At 44.0% G+C, this 18,497-nt stretch overlaps 1 protein-coding gene across 1 annotated transcript; it reads right to left on the reverse strand.

Moving 5' to 3' along the window:
- Positions 1–10,073: 10,073 nt before the first annotated feature.
- Positions 10,074–11,049, reverse strand: LOC117855158 (protein RGF1 INDUCIBLE TRANSCRIPTION FACTOR 1). Its single transcript, XM_034737446.1, has 3 exons — positions 10,861–11,049; positions 10,394–10,633; positions 10,074–10,289 (listed from the first exon to the last, which is right to left on the reverse strand). Exons 1-3 carry the CDS (start codon positions 11,047–11,049, stop codon positions 10,074–10,076), a joined length of 645 nt encoding a protein of 214 aa, XP_034593337.1.
- Between the last annotated feature and the right edge of the window lie 7,448 nt (positions 11,050–18,497).

Below are 18,497 nucleotides of genomic sequence, written 5' to 3' on the forward strand. Positions count from 1 at the left end.
AATCCAAAAGCTACACCAAAAAGACAACGCCTATGATGATTCGCCCAACACAGAAGGGAAGCCATCAAGAAAGAGCTAGTGAAACTACTCACGATAGGCTTCATAAAAGAAGTCTATCATCTAGAGTTGCTTGGTAATCCCATCCTAGAGCGAATGAAAAACAACAATGAGTGGAGGATGTGTGTCGACTACACAGACCTCAACAAGCACTGTCCAAAGGATCCCTTCGGGCTCCCTAGGATCGATCAAGTCATCGACTCCACAGTTGGATGCGCCCTCCTCTATTTCCTTGATTGCTACTCGAGGTATCACCAAATAGCTCTCAAGGAGGAAGACCAGATCAAGACCGCGTTCATCACCCATATGGAGCTTTCTGATACTCAAGAATGTCTTTCGGGTTGAAGAACGCAGGCGCTACTTATCAACGGGCAATCCAGGAGTGCTTCAAGAAGCAGCTACACCACAACGTGGAGGTGTACGTGGACGACGTGGTCATAAAGACTAGAAATCCTAACGACCTAATTGCGGATCTAGAGGAAACTTTCGCAAGTTTGCGAGAGTTTTGGTGGAATCTCAACCCGACAAAGTGCGTCTTTGGTGTGCCTTCCGGGAAACTACTCGGGTTCATCATTAGTCACCGAGGCATTGAAGCTAACCCCGAGAAAATTTCCGCCATCACCGATATGCATGCCCCATCAGGCATCAAGGACGTCCAGAAGCTGACTAAATGCATGGTGGCCCTCAATAGATTCATTTCTAGGCTTGGAAAACGGGGCCTACCCTTCTACAAACTACTCAAGCGACAAGACAAGTTTCAGTGGATCGAGGAGGCAGATCAAGCCCTACAATAATTAAAGGACTTCCTATCAAAGCCACCGATCCTCATGACACCAAACCCCAATAAAGACTTGCTGCTCTACATCGCCACAACTACTCACATTGTCAGTGCGATGATTGTGGTTGAAAGACCAGAACCAGGCCATGTATTCAAAGTACAGAGGCCCATCTACTTTGTAAGCAAGGTGCTGTCAGAGTCCAAGACCAGATATCCACCAGTTCAGAAGCTGCTATATGCGATACTGCTCACCTCATGCAAGTTATGACATTACTTCCAGGAGCACAAGATCTCTGTTGTCACCGACTCCCCCCCGGGAGAAATTCTCCACAATCGGGATGCAACAGGAAGAATATCTAAGTGGGCGGTAGAACTCAGAGCATTGTCCCTGGAATTCAAGTTGAGGACTGCAATCAAGTTCCAGGCCCTAGTTGATTTCATGGCAAAGTGGCGGGAGAATCAACTACCAACATCAGCGGTGCGTCCAGAGCATTAGGTCATGTATTTTGATGGATAACTCAAGCTTGAGGGCGCCGGCGTAGGAGTACTCTTGATATCTCCCAAAGGCGAACAACTCAATTAGGTCTTGCAAATCTTTTGAGAAGTGTCCAACAATGAAGCTGAATACGAGGTGCTTCTACACGGGCTCCGCGTGGTAGTCTCTCTAGGAATAAAGCGATTGTTCATCTACGGTGACTCAATGGTGGTGTTCAATCAAGTCAATGACAAGTGGGACCGCCACAAGGCGACCATGGATGAGAACAAATTTTCTAGTTTGGAGTTCCATCTTGTCGCCCGTGACAACAACGTTGCTGTGGATGTCCTATCAAAGCTCGGATCTACCTGTGCGCAAGTTCCAGTAGGAGTTTTAGTCCATGAGCTACACAAGCTATCCATTACGAAGTCGGCACCATCAACAACCACTGATTGGGATCCTACCATGCCAGATCGGGAGGTTATGATGATTGATGTAGACCGGACTGCTCCCTTCATTGACTACATCAAAGAGCACAAGTTACCCTTAGACAAGACAGAGGCTAAACAAGTCTCTCAGTGTAGTAAGAACTATGTTCTAGTTGGAGACAAGCTTTATTGAAGAGGCACATCGTCAGGCATGCTCATGAAGTGTGTCTCATGGTAAGACGGCAAGGACATATTGGAAGAGATCCACAAAGGCATTTGCGGCAACCACGCGTCCTCACGCACAATCATGGGTAAAGCTTTTAGATCAGGGTTCTATTGGCCAACAGCTCTTGCTGACACCGGGGAACTAGTCCGCCAATGCCAGTGGTGCCAATTCCTTCGCCAAGCAGCAGAACGCCCCTTTCTACAAGCCGATCACCATACCACCCTCTTGGCCCTTTGCGTGCTGGGGGCTCGACATGATTGGCCTACTCCCCACGGCACTTGGAGGATTCAACCGAGTCCTGGTGGCCATTGACAAGTTTACCAAGTGGATCGAGATGAAACTACTCACCTGAACAAAAGCAGACATAGTACTCGACTTCCTTGATGAGCTTGTTCTTCGGCTTCCCCAATCGCATAATCATAGACCTGGTTCAAACTTCAACAACCATGAGTTCTGGGAATACTGCAAGAACAGTGGGATCGACGTTCGGTACATCTTTGTTGCTCATCCGTGGGCCAACGGTCAGGTTGAGCGCGCCAACAGGATGGTGATTGACGCTCTCAAGAAAAAGCTACATGACATCTCCAACACCAAGGGAGGCAAGTGGCTTAAGGAGCTACCCAATATACTTTGGGGGCTACGTACCTAGCCACGCAAGCCTACATGGCAATCACCCTACTTCCTAATCTACTGATCTAAAGCTGTCCTACCTGCCGATGTCATGTGGAAATCTCCAACAGTTGAGCAGTACAAGGAAGGCGCAGTAGAAGAAACAAGGTGTCTAGACATTGATTTCATTGAAGAAGCTCGTTGCACAGCACTCGTCTAGTCCGCAAGATACCTCGATGGCCTTCACCGCTACCATGATCGAAACATCAAAGAATGATCATTCAACATAAGCGACATGGTTCTTCGCCGTATCCAGAACACCAAAGGGCTACACAAGCTCAACTCACCATGGGATCTCCAAGGTCAATGGACCTAGATCATATCGACTACAACACCCCTCTGGTGAAGACATCGAGCAACTCTATCGATTTTATCCCTAATTTAGATTTGCATATTTATGTAAATCAGCCATCGGCCCTAGTTGTAGAATTACAACTCAACAAAGCAGTCATATTTTTGTTGTAATTCAACTATTTATTTCTTCCTTATCGCGGCTTGCAGAAGCAAGTTCGCAGTAATTCTAATGAGCTATTCAGCTCCCATGGCAATATCGACCTAATCGCAGCTTGTAATAACAAGTCTGCACAGCTCCAACGAGCTATTCAGCTCCCTATGCAAAAGTTGCCCAAATACAGCTTGCAATAACAAGTCTGCAAAATTTTAATGAGTTATTCAACTCGCTGGACAAAATTGTCCAATAGCGGCTTGCAAAGCAAGTCTATAGCAAACCTCATGAGTTAGTTAACTCATTGGATAAATTTATGCCTTGGTGGCTTGCAGAAAAGAAGTCATCAATACCTTAGGAGTTAATTAACTACCTGGGTGACTATTCACCAGATAAATCTGTTTAGTCGTGGCTTGTAATAACAAGTCTACAGTTCCAGACTTTCCAGAGCCTAACATCAATACAACTCAGAGAGGTTGTAAATATAGGCTCTAGTTGTCGAAACCCTGAAGAGATTACTTGCCCAGTAGTCTACTATCCAAATAGATCGAGTACTCACGCTTCATAAAAGGACACGCATCCTAAGTACTCTACAATGTGCATCTAATGAGGCTCACAAAAGAAGTCTTGTGCGCAGACACTTACATCTACTGTACGAGTAAATATCATGGAAGATTGTAAGATGCACTAAAACAAACAAGTTGAAAGTAGCAGAGATTGCAATAAGATTTTGAAATATTTACATTACAAAGCATTCATATCATGTTTTCAATACAGAACTAATGTTTGCTTTAATACAAAACTACTCAAGGACCAAATGGTTGGCTACTTCTTTTATGATGGGCATCTCCTGCATGCACTGCTTGAAGAGTTCGTCAAAGCAGTCCTCCACTATACCTTTCACAATAGGAGCCAGACCAGCTTGAGGATAGAAAGACTTGATGAAGCTTAGTAGTTGCTTGGAGACTAACTTTACCATCTTCCGAATGTAACTGGTGAAATTCCCTCGCACGTCCTTGAGTACTTCAGGTAGCAGACGGGGCTCTACACCTCCAACTGGAGGCTCCACCATGTTCGCTATTGGTTGGGCCGCTTCAGATATCTCCTTCAAAACGAGTTTGGCAGCTTCCAGCTTAGCTTTGTGCTCTCGGATGGTCTTCATGGCATTGACCAGATCAACCTCGCCATCATCACGTAGTTTTTTCTCCTTCTCAAGATGACTCTCCAGTTTATCAACATGAAGAACAAGCTTGCCATGCTAATCGGTCATGTGATAATACGCATTTTGCCAGTCCGTGACACTCACCTGGAGTTCTTTCTTTGATTTCTTGGGAGCTGCACATCACAGCACAACATGGGTTAGTCAAGCAAAATTAATACTCGGAAAGTGACAGAGGAATGAAGATACCTTTGACGTGTTGCTTTAACAACTTGTTCCAACCAATGAGGGAACTGCTTTGCTCCCCCAATTGTTGGATGCGATTGCGGTATGTAGCGGACACACCATCAAACTTCATATACAGGCGGGAGAATTCCAATTCTCTTTGGCAAGCTCTCTCTCCAGTGCCTCCGCACGAAGTACCATATCCCCATATCCTTGGAGCATTTGAGATTTGCAGCGGGAGCGATCAATGATATCCTGCAACATAAAGTCAGCAATCGTGTAAGTGCACGAGTACAAGTCTATCAACTATGCCAAAGGAGGAAGACACACCTACATATAATTGCCAAAATGACGGTGCGACTCCATCATCAGTGCAACAATCTCGAGGTCCATCAAATGGTCATCAATTAGCTGGATATCCTCCAGACAGATACTCCCTGTTGCTTCAATTTATGTACGATCTCCCTCTTGCGGCACCAAGGCACGGCTACTTGATGGTCCAGGAGCGACAGTTTCTATCACCATAGCTTCTAGGACTGATGCTGCCTCAATTTCTACAACTGGCTTAGGGCTACGGAAGACGCCACAACGCCAGGAGTAGCCACTGGGCCCTTGGGCAATAGCTTAGGGGCTGGCACTTCTACTTTTGCCATTGACTCAACTACATTGTGCATCAATGCAGCCACACTAGCTATAGCAACCGAAGTAGTTGTTGTCTCTTCAAGTTGCTCTTGAGGCATCAAGGTTGGCGATGCCGGGGCAGGATCTTTTGCTGAGGGGCCAAGGCCATCAGTACTTGATTTTTCGCCAGGCCTCGACAATTCCATGTCCAAGGATTTCCTACAAAATTGAGAACTCACAAAGCTGAGGAGCAACAACAACGCAATACAATAAGCAGTCGTGGAAGAACCAGGATTACCTGGACAATCTTCTCAACTTTAACTTGGGCTCTCCCGTTAGGCGCAAGAGCTTCATGCTCAGGGAGGGTATCTTGGGTGCGGTCTGCACATCCACAATGAGATCTTGACCAACCCGCGGTATCCCCTCCGATCTTTGAGTTGTTTTTGCACCAGTAGGGTCCACCATCTGACCAGATGAATGGTCATCAATAGCATCGCGAGATGATGGGCCGTCGTCAATCTCAACACCTCATCAGTCACCAACTCGATAACATGCAAATCACCAGTGTCATCAAGATTAGACATGGTATTGACATTGGAGACAACTTAGGGCAGTACGTGATACTCAGAATCTTATCCTTCCTCATAGATAATTACCTTGGGAGGTACATCATCTGCATCCAAAGACTTGCCCATGGACCGTCTCGCAACTGTGGTCCGCTTCTTCGATGGCGGAGGGATCGTGACTTCAAGCTCATATGTAGTTGAGCGCTTCTTCAACCCGGAGGACGGTCCGGTCTTTGCAGATGGCTGGGCCTTCACTTCATATTTCTTCATGGCATCAGAACTAGTGCCGCTGGAGGACTCAAGTACCTCCTCCTCCTGATCATCACCTCTCATGGTCTCCAGTGAAAACATGCGAGGAGCAGCTTCATAGATATCATCGGATTCGGGAGGAGCAGAGAAATATACATCAACATCTTCCTGCAAAGAAAAACAAGTTAGCAGATCCAACAAATTCAAATAAGTACTCGAGGGCTACGACCACTTGTACTTATAGGCTTTGGTGGGTTGGCGGCGCTGAATTCCTGAACAATTATGGGGATCCCACTCACATTCCTTAACATTCGCTTGAGTCTGACCATAACTTCATCAGTACTGATCTCTTCTGGAGAGAATCTGGAGGGATCGTCTGGATGAGGGGATACCGTCCTGGGTCTGAGAAACTAGTCCATCGGTCCTTCCTAGAGAAGGTAATTGGCACCTTAGACCATTTGAGGAACATTGGCGTCACAGGTTCAATGGACATTATCTCTCGAAGGGTGAGCTTCTGGAACTGCTTAGTAGCAGTACCCGAGGTTCCGCCGAAGATGACGTTGATGGTGTTGGATGGGTTTTGGAACTTACCATTCTCACCATCATCTTTGTCTTCCTTGGCTTTGCCCTTATCTTTGGTGACAGATGGCTCTAGTAGGTCCTTCATGACTTTGTGTAGACTGAAACAATCTATTGCAAAGTGCTTGTGGTATGGGTGCCATGGGCATTGTTTCTTCAGGAGCTCGTTGAACGAAGGCCTGTCTTGGTTCTTGCCGCCACCTTTCCTGGACGACTGCGAGATTGCCGTGATAGTGTTGTCTTGCTTGCGCTTGTGGTTGTAATTTCCCAAGTAGTTATTTCAGTTGTCATTGTTGGGGCGATTGTTGTGGTTCTTATCGTTGCATTGGCCATTGTTGTGATTGTTGTTGTTCTGGTCCTTGTTGCGATTGGACTCAAACCTTTCAATCTATTTATCTTCTTCATCTGCCCATGCCTCTGCCATAATCTTGAGAGATTTACATCAGTGAGGCATCTTCTACCGAAGTCTTGAAACATCCGATGGTCGCGGAGGCTGTTCTGGAAGCAGTCAATGACATCACGCTCTGTGATATCCACGATTGTGGCCTTCTTGTCAAAAAAGCGACGTAAGTAGCTCTGCAAGTTCTTGCTTTCTTGTTGCTTGACCTGGGATAAGTCGATCCTGTTTCCATGACACTGTATGGCCCCCACATAGTTGCTGGTGAATGCCACCTTGAGCTCCTTCCACGAGTCGATGGAGATCTTGTCCAACAATTCGAGCCATTTGAGTGGCACTGCCTCTATGCAAATTGGGAAGTAGATGACTTTGGTGTCATTGTTTCCCCCAGCTGCTTGTACTGATAGCGAGTAGCACCAGGTCCGTTGGACTGGGTCTTGTTTGCCATCATACTTGGTGATGCCCGGGGGTTTGAACCTTTTGGGCAAAGTTGTCCTCCTCACACGTCTGGAGAAGGTGGGGAACCCATCAGTATCATCTCCTGGGTATTCAACTTCTTGCTCACGCTCACGGTGCCATCCATCGATGGTGGTACGAGTGTCACAGCTGGCGTTGATCTTGTTGCGGAGGTCTCCTACTAGGCGTTCAGGCTCTGGGTTAGCCCCATGGTGGCCACGGCCTCCCGAGGATCCTGCCCGACTACCTTCAGCTCTAGCTTGGCTTCGTCTGGTGCCTCCGTGTTGACTTGGTCTGGTGCCTTCGAGTTGACTTGGTCTGGATGGAGGGTCTCTATGGCTGCTACCATGTTGACATCATTGGGATGCAGTGCGTTGGACTGACTGTATCGGATTCTGCTGATTGAGTTGTTCGTACGTGAGTTCCACCAATTTATCCAACTATCTAGTATACTTGTTTTGGGGCTTCACGCGGGTGATGAGATCAATAAACGCGATGATGGCCATGGGAGTATGATGGTGACGCGTTTGAACTTCTTCAAAGGCGTTATCCAGGTTCTGGATTGGTAGATCTGCTGCAAGGAGGCGACGACGCTCTACTCTTGCAGCATCTCTTGCTCATTGTCGAGTTCTTTGAGCTTCGGTTTCTTCTTCGACAACGTTGGCGGTAAGCTCATCGTGTGAGACGTCATCTGGGTGATGCTTATGTCGCGGGTTTCTGTCCTGTTGCTCTTCTTCTTCATCCTCTTGTCTAGTGATGATCACAAAGAGTTCTTGTTCTAGAGAGTAGCTTCCCGAGCTTGAACTGATGACCTCCGTGGTGCCACCTTCCTCGTAGATGGGCGACAGAGGTAGGCGATGAGGAGTGAATCATCGTCCTTGGCAAGAGTGGGTGGCTTCATGTTGAGCCAGTAGATGAATCTACCTTGAGGAGTTGATGTGATTATTAGGCCTTGCTGCGGACCTGATAAAGGAGTCTCCTCATCTGGATCCGAATAGTAGTCGAGATTCTCAATTGTATCTGTATCGGATTGTGATCTAGACAGAGTTGCCTGATAAACAGTGGTCACGTTGTGGAGTCCGAACGAGAATCAACTCTGGTGGTAATTTGACTCACATGATGGCTTATGCGCCAGCTCGTGAAAGTCAATCCGACTGGAGGGAGAAGTCAAGTTGAACTCGGACTCGTCCCCCTAGCCTTTGATTAGGTCAGAAATTGAAAATTCACCAAAATTCTTGACGAGATCCTCTAGAGCTTGGTGCTGGAGCTTCATGGTTTTCTGCTTCTTCTCCGAGGTCGACGCAATGTGGTGCTGGATGACCCAGGAACTAAAGACAAACGTCGCACCTGCTTCAAACGCGATGATTGGCTTTGATGATGACTTGTGCCATCAAGTTCGTCAGTGGATTCTCAGTGAGGTCCCCTACCTGGCACGCCAGCTGTTGGTGTTTAGATCCAGCAACCTACCGAGGGGGGTGCCCGGGGTAGTGTTTTGGTTAGTAGGGCTCGTTGAGATCCGAAACTCAAAGGTAAACGCAAACACACAATTTAGACAGGTTCAGGCCGCTAGATTGCGTAATACCCTACGTCTTGTGTGTTGGTTGAATTGAATTGCTTTGGAGGGAGTCCCTGCCTCGCCCTATATTTCCGAGGGCAGGGTTACAAATCGGTTGGTTAGAAGAATACTAGTCGGATATGACTAGAGGAGTTCTACTCTTATTACAACGAGTGCTTTCCTAATCCTCGACTAGTTCCTGTCTTTCCATGTAAACTACGCCATCCCGCGCCATGGTCTCCATGTCAGATGCATCTTGGTGTCCAGCCCCATATTTAGGATTGTCCTTACCTTCTGGTGGGTCCATAAATGTATGTACGACACCGTCAACAGCCTCCCATGCTATTTCGGTCAAAAAAAGAATTTGGTGTAGCACATATCCTATTGTATGGTTTATAGATCATATTCTCTTGTTGTGTAGGTTTGATGTCGTTCGGGGTTGACTACTTACGGTCTAGGGGCTGTGGATAGTACCCAAATGAGTGTAATAATGATGCCCCTATGCCTCCACTGCTCACGGTCCCTCATTGTTTATGTAGCGTGCTAACGGAGGTGAAGCAATCAAGGCACTCTAAAACCACCAAGAGAACCTACTACTACTGCTAGATCAAGTATGCTTGCCAATGAGTCCTTGCTATTTTTTTAGTGGATAGATGTGCCTGAGAAGTTGAACCAAAGGGGCCCAATGACACCACCTCTTAGGGAGCAAGGCAAGAATACCCACATAGGACATAGGGTAGTACACTCTTGAGCGGCCTGAATGTGTCTAAACTTGCTTGTCGCTCCCTTTTCCCTCTCGTGGAGCGCTCGAAAGATTTTCCCCTGATAAGATCTCAAAGGGGGTTTGTCTAACCCCACTACCAAGGTTATGTTTAGAACACTAAATAGCAGTTCAATATACTATATTAGTTATTGTAGCAATAGATTTTATTTTTTGAATTTCTAAAGTTTTAATGGTCCCATGATTCGACAAATTTGTTTACGGAAGGCTCACAAATTGAAGAAAACACCCCAACATACATGGGGGTTACTTCTATTTATGCATTCATTCATTCCACTCATGCCAAATATTCCCTACATACAAGGGACTTACTTTTATTTTTGCATTCATTCATTCCACTCATGCCAAATATTTGCTCATTCTCTTATTTCCCTTAGCATATAATGGATGCGGTCATGAGCTTCACATTAGAAGAATGGCGCACGTCGGGGAATTCCCTTGCGTCTATGACGAGCAATCCTTTTCAGTTGTGGTTCTTCTTCATTCTTGTCATTGCAACTATCTTTGTCATTAGCGGTGCTTGAATCAACATCATCACTTCTGGTCACATCATCCTTTTCGCTACATTGAGAACTGTTTTCAACCATGGTTGTCCTATTCATATCCTTTTTTGTGCTTCTCAGCTGTATGGAATCATTAAAAAAATTCATTTGAGCTCAAGCATATAAGATTATTTGTGAAACTTATTTCTTGTTTTAACTTAATCTTTAGATGCGTAATAACTTACATGGCATCCAAGAGAGCAGAAGTGGAATGCATCAAGTAGACCACGACCACATGTCTCACAATTATGTGCTGATAATGTAGGTGCCTTACAAAGAGAGACACCACATCCGCGTTGTTGTGGCCGCTCATTCAAGAATACAACCCTTGCACTATTGATTATGTAAGTTTGCACATCACTGATATCGAGAATGTCCTCAATCTCAGAAACCCTTACAACATTATGGTAGGATGATCGCCTTATCTGGAAGATCCAATATTGAAAAAGTAAAATTTGCTATCATCATTTCTTAGGACATATTGTTTAGCATGGCTTGTGAATAAAGTGTATTTATGTACATTAAAAGTTATAACACACTTTATGTAGAGTTTTATGCTTGTATTGTCAATGTGAGGTAAAGTAAGGTGGAACAATAAAAGAGAGATCCAAATCATAAAACATCCTATCAACCGCATGATGAAATTTCATACCTGGATTACACGATGGGTGGAATGATCACATGAACGGCAATAGTAGCAAAATGCAGCTGGTGACACCTCACACTGAATGCAAAATAGATTACATTCATTGCGAGTAGCGAGAGGATGACTTGCGCAAGTGGTAAAGAACTGTGTTGCAAGCAGTAGCTCTAGCCATGAAGGCACCGGCTCTCTTTTCATCGCAAAATCAATGCTCTAGTATGTTCTTTGTGCTAATAAGTGAAAGGAAGGGATGTATTTATAGGGAAAGAACCATGAGAAGTACATGCACTTTACTCTTGGCAAAGTAAGAGGTTTTGAAGAATTTGTGGTGCTTGTAACTAAAATGCTGGAAAAGTAAGAAGTTTAGCATAATTTGCGGTGCTCGTAACTGAAATGCCAGCTAATAGTTATGAGAAACAATAATAAGAAGTACATGCACTTTACTCCTGGCAAAGTAAGAAGTTTTGCATAATTTGCGGTGCTCGTAACCAAAATGCTGGCAAAGTAAGAAGTTTCTCTAATTTGCAGTGCTCGAAACTGAAATGCCGGCTAATAATTATGAAAAACAATAATGTGAGACACATGCACTTTACTCCTGGCAAAGTAAGAAGTTTTGCATAATTTGCGGTTGTAACCAAAAAGCTGGCAAAGTAAGAAGTTTCTCATAATTTGTGGTGCTTGTAACATAAATGCTGGCTAATAATTATGAGAATCAATAATGAGAAGTACATACATTTTTCCAGTAAAACCGCGGTCATAGTAAGAACTTTTGCGTAATATGTGGAAACATGTACTTGTCCTTTAAAACCGTTGTCATAGTAAGAACTTTTGCATAATATACAGCACAAAGAACTGAACTGCTCGCTAGAAATAATAGGAAATAATAATGATAAGTACATGCACTCTTCCTGTAAAATCGGATGCAGTAAGAAGTTTGTCCTAATTTATGGCCCTAAGAACTGAAATGCTGGTTAGAAATTGTAGAAAAACGACAAGAAGAATTCCACTTCTCCTAGAAAATCTTTGGTGCAATAAGAAATTTTGCTTAATCCGTGGCATTGAGAACTAAAATATAGGGAAACAAAAATCAAAGTATACCCACTTTTATGTAAATCTGTTGGCGAAGTAAGGAGCACTGCTCCACGAATGCTCATATTGGACTTGTTCTTTGTTGTAGTATGTCTTGATTTTCTTTCATGGTTCGTAATATCAACCATGGAAGATTATTTATATGTCATATTTCTATTTTGAGGGACTTATATATCTTTGATGGTTTGGAATTTTACTACAACAAAAATTTGAGAATTTTTGTACTTATACTTTCTAGAATCATGAAGGATGCCCCAACAGAGGGGTTGATGGGGATGATGCAGGTACAAGCATTAACCTTGGGTCACGGAACCAGATGCATGTTGCTGGAGAATTAATCCTTCACATGCTAACCATCATTTGACTCTCGTTTTTCGCTTACAGGCATATAACAAAAATTAGCCTTTCCATCCGTTGTCGATCCCCAATCCATACTCTACTCCAATGGATCATTCTTTGTCTCGCTAGCTCCAGCAACATTGCCACTATCGTTGTGATTCTTCTATGGGATCCATGTCAAGAGATATTATTGGGACACATTAACTAGCTCCTTGAGATTCAACTCTTACAACAGTACCTTCTCACTACAAGAAACCTGTTAATGTATGACGAATTCTTTGTGACGGATTCAGAAAACATTATTAACGGTGCCCCATCTATGACGATTTGTGAATTTTCATCACAGATCTACAAATAGCCCATCCACGCTCAAATTCGGACCCGATTTCTATGACGAACCTCGGTAACCGTCATAGATTGAAAATGAAATCGTCACGAATTTGATACTGTGCTCAACCATAACTTTGACAAAATAAATACGTGGCTTACTTTAAAGATAATAAGTTGTGTTACTTTTTTTCTTAAAAAACATGGGTGTTGTGCTAGATAGGAAAAAAGGAAAAAAAAAGTATGGTGCCTTTAGGCAAAAAGTGAACCAAGGGTTGTCTTATTTAGTAGGTTACACCTCTGGTTGTGATAATCTTTGGCATTAAAATTTTATACATATTCTCTCATATTTGCCTACTCCATAGTTTACATATTCTCTAAATATTTATTGCACAAAAACCATATGTGGCCCTTTATTTTCAACATTCAGCTGGGCTTGCGCGGTCCCTCCCGCACCCTCCCAGTCATGTGCATGTGATGGAAGAAAAAAAAATCCAAGCGCACCCTCCCTGTCGTGTGCGTTGGATGGAAGAAAAAAAAAATCCTCCCGCACCCTCCCCATCGTGTGCTGCGATTGGGAAAAAAGGTGATATAAAAAAGAAAAAAAAAATACAAACAGGGTAACGAATTCGAACCGGGATCCACGAGAGGTGAGTCAAACCCCTCTTTTTCTTCACGAGTTCTTCCAAGCTAGCAGTGCTGCATCATCTTGATTTCCAGCTGGATTGCAAGTTTCGCGTTTATCGAGTAATTTCTAGGTTTCAACTTCCGACGCATCGCTGTTGTTTCGTCTAGATTTATTCATCAAGTTATCGAGATCTGCAAGTTTATTTGTTTAAATCTTGTTGCTTTAGCTTTTATCACTACTATTCAGCTTGGAATAGATTCAGATCGGCTTCTTATCCTGTTTTTTCAATTAAGAACTGTTTTATAGCCGATTAGATTTGTTTCAAGTGTTGTTCGCGTAGCATTGTTTAGGTTGCGTTTCAACAGTTCCTTTGCATTGATTTCGCATACATCGGCTGACTTAGCCGATTGTGTTTTTCTGTATCGGCTACCCGGCCGTTACGATCTCCTGGAGCTAATCGGAACATCAGCCGATTCGCTCTCGAATTTAACATTTTCTTTGCCTTTGTCGATTAGCAGGTCAAATTTACTGGCACGCCTTGGATCGAGAGGGTTACAATCTATACTTGAGTGAAGCAGATCTCTCAAGTTTCATGTGTTAATACGCAAAGGTCACCACCTGATTTTTGCGTCAGCACACTTTTGGCACGCCCGGTGGGACCACGAGCAATTTTCAACATGTCTATTCCGGAAACTTCTGATCTCTCAAACAAAAATATCATGGAGGTTACAGAAGATGATCTTAAGGAGGATCAGAAAAGTGATCTGGCAAGAGCTATGGAGGAATATAAATTGATGTACTTGAGGAGAAGCTATTAAAAAAGCATGATTTTCCAACCCCTCATCATATCACTATCGATGAGAATCCAGGGAAGATGCAACATATGGCCAACCAAGCTGTTCATCAAGCGTTGATCAATCAATCTTCAGTGATGAACAACACAATTCATAACGTTGTCGTCAACACTTTACTCGGGAGAGCTTCTCAAGCTTAACGAGGTCCGACCTATGAGTCCCCTAGTAGGATGAATAGTACCCCAATCGGAAACATCATGATAGCGCCTGGTATAACTCATTCAGTTTCTCAGCTGATGCAGTGAAGAAGAGGTTACAGTGTTATGCCACCACTGACGCCCAATGCTACACTAGCTCCACCGACGCAGATGGGGACTCAGACTTCCCCAGTATATTCTACTCCATCGCCGTTGACTTCATCATAAGCACAATGGGGAGCAGCATGGGTTTGGAATGCCTCCAGGGTCGTTCATCCCATCCACAGGGTCTCATATAAAGATACCACAAGTGTTGATTCCTCAACCGACGATTCAGCATCAACAAAAAGATACTTTAGAAATCAATAGGGGAATCGACACTTTGATGCCTCATCAAGACGAGTCAACAATGGTATTGTATAATGAGGAAGCAGACACACTATAGCACGTTAACCTTCCTCAGCGGCAAGCCTCGGCTTCTCAGCCGATAATTCAGCCGCAGCCTCAGCAACAAGCATCGGCTGCTCAAACAATAATTTTGCCACAACTGCAGCAACAAGCATTGGCTTTTCAGCTGATGATTCAGTCGGTCATGCCGCAACAACCACAGACTGCACACCAGCAGGTAGATTGGGCTGCAAAGATAGCTGAAGTAAGCTGAAGTAATGCAAGATTAGTTCAGGTTAAAACCTAAACAACAGACTTACATGTACAGAATGCTATATCCACCTGCTTATGATCTGTTTCCTTTTCCCCATCGGTATAAAGTACCTGACTTTACTAAATTCTCTGGACAAGATGATACTTCTACGGTGGAGCACGTCAACCGATTCATTATTTAATATGGAGAAGCAGCTGCGCAGGACGAGTTGAGGGTTTGGCTATTCTCGTCGTCTTTGTCCGGATTGGCCTTTGCGTGGTTCACGTCACTTCCAGTGAATTCTGTTATTGCTTGGGCCGATCTGAAGAAGCAGTTTCATAAATACTTCTTTGCCGGAGTTCATGAGAGGAAGCTCATGGATTTGACTGGTTTGAGGTAGAGAAGTGATGAATCAGTAGCTGGCTATATATAAAGATTCAGAGAAGTTAGAAACAAATGCTATAGTTTGGTCCTAAGCAATAGCCAGCTAGCTTAAGTAGCCTTTCAAGGACTCTTGCCGCACATCTAAGAAAAATACGCATCGTAAGAGTTTGAAAGTCTAAGTCAACTTGTGCATCGGATGTCAAACCAGGAAGTGCACCCTTAGAGCAGAAGAGGAACTTCCAGAAGAGGGTTGCATATGTAGAATACTCCGATTCAGATGAAGGGATGGAAATCGGCTTGGCTGAATGGGTCAAAAGCAAGAAGCCAGTTTTGTGTCCATTTGGCAAGAAAGAACCTCAAAAGTTTGGGTTTGATACTACCAAAGCCGACAAAATCTTTAATTTGTTGTTGCAAGAGGGGCAGATCAAGTTGTCGCCCTATCATCAGCTGAGGAGCTCAAAAAGATCAAATACTACAAGTGGCATAATGCTACGTCTCATGATACAAATGAGTGCAAAGTTTTCCATCAGCAGATCCAATCGGCTATTGAGCAGGGAAGACTTAAGTTTGAAGTCCCTACAAAGCTAGCAAAGCTGATGAAGATCGACTAGCACCCTTTCCCAACTAACATGGTGGAAGTTGGTGGTAAGGGTGCAATCCAGACCAAAGTGTTGACTTCAGAATCGGCCAAGAAGAGTGGAGCTATAGATCCTAAAGTTCAGATATCGACTGATGACATCAAGGGAAAAGGGCGATTAGAAGAAGAAGAAAGTTCAAAGAGACCTCGTAGGCCGATTACTTCTCAAGAATTGCTCAACAAATTCCAAAGGTAGCAAGAGAAAGCAAGGCACATGTAAGAGAAGATATGTCACCTTGAAGATCATTGGAGGTGTCCATTCTTCATATATTGCTGGGAAGAACGGATCAAACTACCATCAGCCGATAACTGCCCTGAGTGCAATGGGTCGTGTCAAGATAGCCAATCATTCAAGAGGCCATGGTTTGATGACAGAAATCGCAAGCTAATCATCAGAAATAGATCTGATTATGGTGACAGGCGTATTCCAGTGCATGATCGGCTAGGGGGCAGGGTCAATGTGCATGATCGGCTGGGGGGTAGAATTGGTGTACCTAATCGGCTGGAAGAAAGGGCCAATGAAAGCGTCCCTTATGAAGAGCCAATGTGTCATGAACCAGAGCAGCAGCATGCATCACAGCATGGTGGTGCGAAGCACCCTAGGTGGTGTCCAGAAGGTTTGACCAAGTCCTAGAAGAGAAGAGTTTAGCGCTTGTGCTAGTGGGAACAGCAAGAAGAAGAAGAAAAGCGTGCCTTAGAGAAGAAATAAGTCAAATCCCAGGTATGACGCATCAAAATGAAAGCCGATAATATGGATGATAATCATAAATCGGCTGCAGATATCAACATGGTCTTCGTTCTGCCGATGGAGTTTATGGCTCCAGCTGATCATAGTGAAATATCGGAAGCAGAGCGAGGGATGATGCAGTTAACCTTAGAGCTGATGTCGGCTACCTTTGAGAAGCCCAAGGATGAAAAGCGTTGGCACTTAAAAGCTTTGTTCCTCAAAGGACAGGTTAATGGGAGGCCAGTTACCAAACTACTGGTGGATGGAGGTGTGGCAGTAAATATCATGCCATATGCCATGTTTTGTAAGCTTGGAAAAGGTGAAGAAGACTTGACAAAAACATATATGATACTGAAAGACTTTGAAGGAAACATCTCACCAGCTCGAGGGGCACTCTGCGTTGATTTGACGGTTGGAAGTAAGACCTTACCTACCACATTTTTCGTCATTAATGGTAAAGGGTCATATAACATGCTCTTAGGTCGAGATTGGATTCATGCCAATTGTTATATCCCGTCTATGATGCATCAATGCCTCATCTAGTGGATCGACGATTCAGTGGAAGTTGTCCCTGCCAATTCCTCTTTCAGCATTGCCGCAGTCGATGCCTAGCAGTGGAGCTATGAACAAATAAGTTGTATATCTGGCAAAGCATGGGATACAGACTTCTTGAAGGTGTCCGATTTCAGACTACAGTCGATCCAAGCAGTCGGCTCAGAAGAATCATCTTGATGGATGAGTTCGTTGAAGATGATGGGAAGTTTGGGCATGGGTTTACGTCGGCCGAAGAATTAGAGCAGGTAGATCTTGGAGATGGTAGCAAGCCAAGGCCGATGTACATTAGTGCTAAGTTAGATCCTGAGTATAAGAAAGAATTGATTAAGATACTTAGGGAGTTTAAAGACTGCTTTGCTTGGGAATATTATGAAATGTCTGGTTTAGACCGATCTATTGTTGAACATCGGTTGCCTATAAAGCTAGGGTATTGGCCGTATTGGCAGCCTGCGCGGCGTTGTAATCCAAAAGTGTTGCCTGATATTAAAGTCGAGATCACAAGATTAATTGAAGCTAACTTCATCAGGTAGTGTCGTCATGCTGAATGGATTTCTAATGTTGTCCCTGTATACAAGAAGAATGGAAAGCTACGAGTTTGTATTGATTTCAGGGATCTCAACAAAGCCACACTGATGGATGGTTATCCAATGCTAGTAGCCGATGTGCTGATAGATGCTGCTGCAGGGCACAGAGTTATTAGTTTCATGGATGGTAATGCTGGGTATAACCAGATATTTATGGCTGAAGAAGATGTTTCCAAAATGGCCTTTAGGTGTCCTCGGCACATCGGCTTGTTTGAATGGATCGTCATGAATTTTGGATTGAAGAATGCTGGGGCTACATACCAACGAGCCATGAATTTTATTTTCCCTGAACTCATCAACAAGATAGTAGAGATTTACATCGATGATGTCATGGTTAAATCAAAAAGATACCAAGAGCATTTGGCCAATCTACGTAGGGTTCTGGAGTGCACAAGGAAGCATGGACTGAAGATGAATCCAAATAAGTGTGCCTTTGGCGTATCGGCTGGACAGTTCTTGGGTTTCATGGTACATAAACGTGGCATTGAGGTTAGTCAAAAGATCATTGGTGCCATTAACAAGGTTGTTGCTCTGTAAAATAAAACTGAGCTTCAGTCATTGATCGGCAAGATTAATTTCATTCGAAGGTTCATATCAAACTTGTTTGGAAGAATTCAGCCATTTAGTTTGTTGTTAAAATTTAAGGCTGATCAAGAATTTGTTTGGGGATTGGAACAACAAATGGCATTAGATGATATCAAGTGGTACTTAGTGTCACCTCCAGTGTTGGTACCACCCCCGGAAC

This window comes from Setaria viridis, chromosome 5 (assembly GCF_005286985.2).
Source record: "Setaria viridis chromosome 5, Setaria_viridis_v4.0, whole genome shotgun sequence".
Classification (NCBI taxonomy): Eukaryota; Viridiplantae; Streptophyta; class Magnoliopsida; order Poales; family Poaceae; genus Setaria; species Setaria viridis.

What these genes read in the sequence shown, in the direction of transcription:
- LOC117855158 (XM_034737446.1), bottom strand. Translation starts at nt 11,049, where the DNA reads ATGAAAAGAGAGCCGGTGCCTTCATGGCTAGAGCTACTGCTTGCAACA. An exon ending in CCACCCATCGTGTAATCCAG is followed by an intron (nt 10,634 to 10,860) that starts GTATGAAATTTC and finishes TGGATCTTCCAG; the next exon opens with ATAAGGCGATCATCCTACCA. An exon ending in TCTGCTCTCTTGGATGCCAT is followed by an intron (nt 10,290 to 10,393) that starts GTAAGTTATTAC and finishes GATTCCATACAG; the next exon opens with CTGAGAAGCACAAAAAAGGA.